This window comes from Lycium ferocissimum, chromosome 10 (assembly GCF_029784015.1).
Source record: "Lycium ferocissimum isolate CSIRO_LF1 chromosome 10, AGI_CSIRO_Lferr_CH_V1, whole genome shotgun sequence".
NCBI classification, from domain to species: Eukaryota; Viridiplantae; Streptophyta; class Magnoliopsida; order Solanales; family Solanaceae; genus Lycium; species Lycium ferocissimum.
This window is the reverse complement of record NC_081351.1, coordinates 28549788-28558196: the sequence shown is the minus strand read 5'-3', so window position 1 is coordinate 28558196 and position 8409 is coordinate 28549788. Positions and strand designations below refer to the sequence as shown.

The following is an 8409-nucleotide window of genomic DNA, read 5'->3' as shown; positions in this document are numbered from 1 at the left end:
TTAAAAACGGCCATTATATGCACTTTAAAAATCATAAATCATTTCCACACCGCCCCATCGATCCGATTTAAACTTTAGACAGTTGAAATATCACAAGTTACGGCTCATCTTTCTTCTTCAAATTCTAGATGTAAAGATTATGTTTTTTTTTTTAATTTTTATTTTTTTTATAAAAAATAATAATTTATTACATAGGGGTAGAAAAAAGGCCATTTGTGGGCCCCAGATCCGGTATATAAGTTACGTAGAGAATGTTTTTTTTTTTTTTAAAAAAATAATTATCAAGATGAAAGTATAGTAGTTAACCAATTGAGTTATTAAGATCCCTTAAAAATATGTCAATTCTTCCAAAGGCGTTTACTTTGATTGCTTAATGCTTATCATCGGTTCCGAGAGAATTAGATGCAAAAAATTACAGTTGCCTTCTGTCGATGCAACTCTACGTGCATTATTTAAACTAGAAATTCATTATTTAGGTGTAGTAGAGTTCCAAACTTCTAGGCAGAACTAGAAATTTATATAAGAAATTCAAAAAATACTACAATGTCACGCAACGAGAGCTTTTGCATAATTATTTGAGAAGGAAAAAAAAACAAGTACGATGCTGATAGGGAGCTTAGTCACTTTGAAATCACATACTAGCATAGCACAATTAGTCGCACCCAGAAGAGTCTAGAATAACAAAATAATATGAAAAAGTAATGTTAAACTAACAACCCATGCATTAATGGATCAAACTTGGTCTATCCTTCAATCTCAATCTTTGTTTTCTACAGAATGACCAAGTTTGCTCCATTAAAGCGAAATGGTAAAATAAAAATGATTTCTCAGTCTTCTGAGCTAGAATAAAGTCTTATAAGTTGGGAATTTAAGTGCCTCCGTTAAAGTTAGGGGGTGGCCAAACACCTCCACCACCATCAGTCACATAAGTCAAGCATGACAATGGCACTAAACACAACCCTCTGCTTCTGAGATCTCTTTTACTTTCTTCACTCCCGTTATTCATCTCTCCACCACCCTGCCACCATAATCAAGATATAAACTATCAGTAAATGACGAGAACATTGTCTAGGTAAATATTCTGTTTTTTTTTTCTTTCAAAATATAGCGTATAAAGAGAAAGATTGTCAGTCTTCAGTTTCTTGCAAAAAGACAAGACTAGTGTGTCCAGCTAACTAGCACAAAACGAGACCTAAAATGGTAGAACTAAGAAGGCCACCGGTCAACCCCTTCACATACCAAAAGAATAAATGATGAAGATTTTGAATTGAAAAAAGAACGAAAATGAACACTTTTATGATACTAAATAGTACGCTCTTAATCTCAATTTATATGACGATGTTTGACTGAACAAGATGTTTAAGAAAAAAAGAAAGACTTTTGAAATTTACAGTTCAAAACCGATCATAAAAATTTCTCTGGTTAGGATAAACTTAGAAGTTTAAAATTAAATTATTATTAAATATAAAAGTGTCATTCTTTTTTTGATTGACTAAAAATGGACGAATGTTTCATATAAATTGAGACATATAGATTAGTATAGAATAGGTGCATGACGTTATTAATCTTACTCCATGCAATGATCTGCTGGCTTTGCTGCGTGAAGATTTCATGTATGGCACACTTAGTGTCTGCAGAAATTAAAGAAGAGAAACAAATATGTCAGAGGCTTTCCAATAAGGAATAGAAAGAGTTTTCAAATCTAAGTTAGAAGCGTTGAACCTCAACATGTATAACTAAAAGCTCACAAACCCTAGCTATAGTGAAAATAAATTATGTATTTGATGCAAGGACTAAATGTCAAGAATTTAAGAAAAATTGTCGTAACAAGCACGCACGTCTTCTTTTGGTTTTAGTTGAATGAAACGACAATAACAATATAGTTAATGAGTTTAGCTATATACTGATATATATTATTTTGTAAAAAAATTCTACTGCTTAAAATGAACTGGAAACGAACAAAAAATATGTAAACTTGTGCATATCAGTGTTTGCATGATTCTATTATACACTCCCTCCGTCCTAATTTATGTGAAAAAATTTGAAGTATGATGGTTAAAATACTTAATTTTGACTATGATATACTCAGGTGCATATTTTCAAAATTTTATAAATTTTACATATGACAAGAACATGTAAAGTATTACTACAAGTCAACATAGCTAATGATATATTCAAAAAGTTTGAGGGAACTATAATCAGAGAGAAAATGGCCTTGACTTCTCAATAGTAACACCTTCACGTAAAATGGGACGGAGGGAGTATATACTAAGAGAAGACAATTCGAGCTGTACGTATGAAGAAGAATGTTTTGGAAGTGATAAAGATACGTACCTCAACTTGGTTTTGAAGGAATTTGATATAACCAATAGCCTCCATTAGTACCGATGCTGTGTCCGTCTGCAATATTCTCACATGCAATAATATTTACTTGTCAAACATTCCACGAACTTCAACACACATATATCTCTCTAAATAAAGGAAAAAAAAAAAAAAAAAAAAAACAATGCAAATATAGTGTAGTGCCTTGTGAACAATGCTTTTCTCGGGGTTATACCCTGAGCCTGAGCATGCACTTGTTCACTGTACAATTCCATGAAATTCGTGCTATCCATGTTTGAATATTTGTACGCCAAAACTTCCATCCGCTTCTATAGACTAAAAAGACTGTCGAAAAACTTTTACATTATCATAATTACGAGTAATCTTCCTAAAGATGAGACTCGTAAATTGAAATACAATGCAAGTTAATATTATCTTCCGCCCAATTTATGTGATTCTAACTAGTTAGGTACGAAGTTTAAGAAATAAACTTTTGAAATTTGTGAGTTAATAAGCAAATATTAGATATCTATTTGACTATAAAGTTGTAAATAATCTTGTTAAGGGTAAAATAGAAGTTTAAAATTAAAGTACTTCTAGATATTTAAAGGTGTCATTCTTCTTGAGGTAGACTAATTTTAAAAAAAAAAGTGTTTCACATAAATTGTTCATGGGAGATATACAAGTGTATATAAAAATCAAATACTTTTACTAATAGCTTCTATATCTTTGATGTCGTCAAGATTATATTGGTCCTCAAATAAATATTTCTCCATCTCTAATTACTTCTTTTTAATTTCAAGGTCCAAACATTAAGGTAGAGTGCATGGTTTCAAAAATGCTGAGTATCTCTTTAGACAATTAATATCAGATGTCCAAATTTAAATTAGTTGTTTTTCTTGTTTCCCATCCGGTATCCGCATTGAAGCCTATTTATATAGATTCACGCGTTACAGGACCATTTCTGAGACAATGCTCCCAACACGATTTTTTCCATTCACATGGGCTCGAACCCGGCACCTCTGGTTTAAAGGTGACAGGGATTTCGATTAGTTGTTACTGCCATGCTAATTGCTAACGTACTTTTTTTTGGTAATTAACTAGCTAATTATAAATACAAGATGTAGTGTCATGTTAATACTATAGAATAGGCTTGAAACTATAGAGTTGATGCAAATTGCAAAATAGTACCTTGCCAAAAGGCGCCACCAATTGTTGAAGGGCTGCTATTCTATCTCCTAGTTTCTCCTTCCTCACCTGCATTATATTTCAATTAAGCAAAATCATCCATTAAATACCAATAAAAAGTCTAGGGCTTCGTCACCTGAACCTACTATAACAGGTAACGTTCATCACTTTCAAAATTGTAAATCTCATTTTTTATGGAGTGTTACATGTAAATATTCTTTTGATTATACACTCTCAGGGTATACAAGTTATAACCACATACATTTAACTAATAGCTTAAATTATTTTTCTTACAATTTGGTGTATATAATTTAAACTCTTCAAACGTTACCTTAAAGGGTGGACATGATGCGCGTGAATCTACTCTTGATTTCTTTGGTGCATTTTGAGGGCCTTTATTAGGCTCCAAAGTATTGCTGGTCCTTTTAGCTTCAGGCACTCCATTACTAAAGGCTGATATCTTCAGCATTCAAAAACACTAAAGTTAATTTATCCATTTAATCATATCAATCAAAAAGACAGACTCATTTCTGATGAAAGGGAAATAATAAAAGAGATAAAGATGCATATATAAACGTATAAAGCTGAAGTAACCTTTAATATGAGAAAAGAAAGGCTTTCTCTTTTCTTGCATATTATTCCAAAAGTTAAAAAGCAAATTTAAAAAAAAAAAAAAAAAAAAAAAAAAACCTTTCCGCATTCTCTTATATAAATACTTATATGAGGATAACAAACTGTATCTAAAGAAAAATGGAAATTATTCGTTGGATTATTTTTCAATTCCTTAGAACTATATATTTGCAAATTAATAATATGACTATTAAGCATAGGGTAAAATTACTTACTCCGACTTGCTAGTTACTAACATTAGTCAGCAATGTACATTGAGTGCATGCAACAATAAATAAGTAAACCAGAAAAAACAAAAAGACAATGATATTTGACTGAGGAAATCCGCATTTGGACAATATTTGGTTGAAGCGGAAAAAGATAATATATGAAGTTTAAATCTAAAAAAGTATATACTCCTATTTGAAAGACGCCATGAATTCCACTTTGAAAAATGTTGAAGTTCTGCGAGTGAAGTATCAGTCAAAATACTCCTTAAAACAAAATTTTCAATAATTTCATCAATATTTCGAATACTGGAGTTCAGTATTCACACATAATGATGTAAATACTGTACTCCAGAGAATTTGTGAATGACAAAATATTATTATTTATGACCAACTATAGAAATGAGTTGAGGAATAAGATTTTCAAAAAATACTTACACTTGTGGAGCTATCTACTGGACTTTCACATGTTGATTGCTGAAAATGATTTGCTAGGCCATATGTCTGGCTGAAGCTCCCTCCATATCTTGCAGAATTGATTAGATCCAGTGGCTGTAAATTCATGTCCAAAGAGCTAGAATTTGCTTGATTTATATTCAAGTTGGACACGTTTATTGTGGGATATATCTGACTAAATCTTCCTCTATTAGTACTACTAGAGTTTGAAGAATAGAGAAGATTATTATTATCTCCAGGATAAAGTTGAAGCCCAGTATTAGAAAGAGTTCCAAGCAAAAGCCTAGCATTCATATCACTCAATTCTCTTTCCTCTATACTTGGACTTTTCAACATTTGAGTGAATCTTGGATATGAATCTGATAATGAATTTTCTTGCTTTACTAATTGGCTGTTGATGTTGTTATTAGCCCAATGAAAGCCCAAATCTTGAGTAGTACTCATAGAAACTAGGTTTGTGCCACTTTGTAATTGTTGCCTTAATAATAATGGATCACTTGATGAGTTTGTAGTATTGATGATGGCTCCACCAGAATATGAATTGAGACTACTTCCAGGACTGTTCCTAAAAAAGGAAAAAAGATTAGATAAAATGGAAGTGAAAGTTCAATAAAAAAAATCTAACACTATTGCTTTTGAGGTAAAGCAATAATCAAACTTTCAAGATTGTAAATATTGGTCCAAGGAAAATGAATTAAAGGGAACTTTTTATTTGTTGCACATCAAATCAACAAAGAATGTCAAAAGAAAAAAAGATAGGAGAAAGAGATTCCAATATTCCAAGACTTTTTTTTTGTTAAAGACATATCATAATAATGGAAGCTAGTAGCCAAAGTATAATCATTCATTTCAAACACTATAACTAAAGTTGTGTCTCCTTAGAAAGAGAGAGAAATTTAAATAAAGTGACTTACAAGATAGTAGTACATGGGGTCCAAGTATGTGTAGTGTTTGTTGTTGGAACTCCATAGCAAGAATTAGAAGATGAAGAAGAATCTGGAGAAATACCAATAAGAGGAAGCTGATCTTGGAACTGGAGCTGATGATACTGTTGATGTTGGTGGTGATGGAGATTTGCAGGCTCCATAATAAAAAAAATATCTGAAGTTTGCTTTTTTCACCTTTGTTTTTTAAGGCACTTGAAAATCCCAAGATGAAGAATAATTAAAAAGCAAAAGTAATACTCATACTTCTCCTCTCCTCCTCCTTATCTTCTCTCTGTAAAAACCCTTAAGCGATAGCTCCTCTCTGCTACTATATAGTATATACTACTATCCTATATTCAACTGAAAAGAAAAATACACAAATTTTCCATCTTCACTTTTAGCAACTTTTCACCATATAAGTCTTGTTCTTACTCATTCGATGTCTCAAAGGGATTAAAAAGCAATCTTGAAAAGAAAGAAAACAAGCAAAGCAAGAAGAAATAGAACCCATCGCTAGAGCTCTCATAATATAATATATATACTCCGTCCTTTTCATTTTATATGATGGTATTTATCTGGACACGATTTTTTTTAAGAAAAGAAATAAAAGCACTTATCTTATGTATCAAAAATATCATATAGTCTTAAAAATGTCATGACATTAGAGTTATAATACTATTAAAAAAAAATCAATTTAAATATGGAAAAATGAACGTTCTTTGCGAAGCAGACTAAAAAGGAAAGGGTGTTATATAAAATGGAACAAATATGAGTATATAAGGTATACTATAATGTATACTATTTTTCCCCTTTTCTGCCAAACTTTTTGCCCTTCATAATATATAAACGAATTTCATGTCTCCCACTCTTGTCTCCAAGGGTATCCTATATAATTGTATTTTTTTTAATTTTATTTTGGTGGAGGGGTAGCTAGGTATTTTAGGTGACTGCAATTACAGGGAGATGATTATAATCCCCTAAGGCTGTGATTAAAATTGCCTGGCGCTGCTGCCTTCAATCCCAAGGCTTTTGAAGGAGTGAAAAAGTGCAGTGAAGAGAAATGATAACGGCCATGTTCTTTTGATTGTTCTTTTCTTTTGATTGTTCTTTCTCTTTCTTTGATACCCACATGTTTTCTTGAGAAGTCTTTGTAATAGTACTGGGTGCTGGTCGGTATATATCTTAAAACACAACACAAAATGTTGTGATCAAAGGCCAAATTGGAAATACTTATCTTTACATTATTCATGTGGTCCATGATACTATACATTCAAGACTAAAAATTTAGCAATAAATAGTGAAATGCTTTTCGTTTAAAGAAAAACACGAACAATTTTATAGTAACAAAAAGGAAGAACAGTGGAGTAACACTAAGCTCAGGTTTGATGGTTCACTGCCTAAACAGATAATAGTGTACATATTCTTGACGATCTATTGAAAATAACTAGAAAGTAGGCATATCTTGTGAGCATCTCAACATAATAGTGTGCATATTCTTAAAAAGTACTTTAGTACTTAATTTAGTCATTATGGAATAGTTTTTTTTTATAAGTAGGAGCAGTAGTTTTGCTTTAGCATGTTCTCTTTCTACCGATCGATATATACTTGAGAATTTCTTGAGATTTAGAGCTCACTACCGAAAAAGAAAAAAAAAAAAAGAAAAAAAAAAAAGAGAAATAGTTTCGTGGCTAACAAGATTTTGGTAATCCGTTAATTCCTTATGTAAGATTAGCAACAAATTTTTGTTGTTTCATGACAAAAGTCTGGGATTTTTTTTTTATAATCCTCCGCTAATTCGTCGTTAAATAAGATTAACAACATTTTTTGTTGTTTCACAACAAAGGTTGTCCATTGCTACATTCCAGCCTTTTAGTTTGGTATATGCTTTTCTTTTTCTTGGTTTAACCATCAATTAATATCCAGAAATCACTTGTTAATTTAGATTTACGCTACATATGACTCATTTAAGGGCAGGGGCGGATCCACCCTTAAGGGTGGGGGTGGCATGGCAACCCCTCGATTAATAAATTTTTTATATACTTATGTTGTAATTTTTCTTAAATTAGGTTAAATATTTGATCACTGTAAACATAAATTAGACAAAGGTCCACCTTGGTGGACACAAGTTTGAATCTATCTTGAACATTTTTCGACTCCGTTTTCTTTGCGCTTTTTACTTCTTTTGTGCCGGTAATTCCCTTTTCGGCCCTCCAATTTTCTATTTACCTTTTTATTATTTATATTGACTTTCCTCTTTTCTATTATTTTATCTGTGATATCTAGTGAGAACACACAAATAGAAACTTCAAAATCCCTTAAACTAAGCATTTCTCTTAATCTCAAATCTGTGAGTATTTAAATTGAAAAACTTGGGTCCCTATGGGAATTTTGGATTGAGATCAAAATTTATTATTTTTTTTATAATTTCTTTTGTTTATTGCTCACTCTGTCCATGTTTACTTGTCTATATTTAACTAGGGACACTCTTAATAAGCAATAAATAAAATGAGAAATGAATTGGAGTACTTAATAATAAGGGTAAAATAGGTATAAAATGGTAAATTATGTCTTTGTTTTTCAAACTATATAACTTACAAGTAAAAGTGGACAAATAAAAATGGACCGGGGGAGTGTTTTATAAAAATTTATGCTATTATATAATTGTTAAATTCAATTTAAAT

The 8409-nt window shown here is 31.3% G+C and overlaps 1 protein-coding gene across 2 annotated transcripts; it reads right to left on the bottom strand.

The window, feature by feature from the left end:
• Positions 1 to 546: 546 nt before the first annotated feature.
• Positions 547 to 6784, bottom strand: LOC132033189 (transcription factor bHLH110). Of its 2 annotated transcripts, none has more exons than XM_059423084.1 (7): positions 5717 to 6784; positions 4785 to 5361; positions 3842 to 3970; positions 3514 to 3579; positions 2335 to 2400; positions 1572 to 1631; positions 547 to 1018 (listed from the first exon to the last, which is right to left on the bottom strand). In XM_059423084.1, exons 1-7 carry the CDS (start codon positions 5887 to 5889, stop codon positions 869 to 871), a joined length of 1221 nt encoding a protein of 406 aa, XP_059279067.1. In that variant the 5' UTR covers positions 5890 to 6784; the 3' UTR covers positions 547 to 868. The 2 variants fall into 2 exon arrangements, with proteins under 2 accessions (XP_059279067.1, XP_059279065.1); XM_059423082.1 differs by having other exon boundaries at positions 4785 to 5367; positions 5717 to 6774.
• Between the last annotated feature and the right edge of the window lie 1625 nt (positions 6785 to 8409).

Excerpts from the sequence above, each read along its gene's own strand:
- LOC132033189 (XM_059423082.1), bottom strand. The coding sequence starts at position 5,889 with ATGGAGCCTGCAAATCTCCATCACCACCAACATCAACAGTATCATCAG. Across the intron at positions 3,580-3,841 it reads CATCATGTCCACCCTTTAAG|GTGAGGAAGGAGAAACTAGG; the intron begins GTAACGTTTGAA and ends AATATAATGCAG. Across the intron at positions 1,632-2,334 it reads TCCTTCAAAACCAAGTTGAG|ACACTAAGTGTGCCATACAT; the intron begins GTACGTATCTTT and ends TAATTTCTGCAG.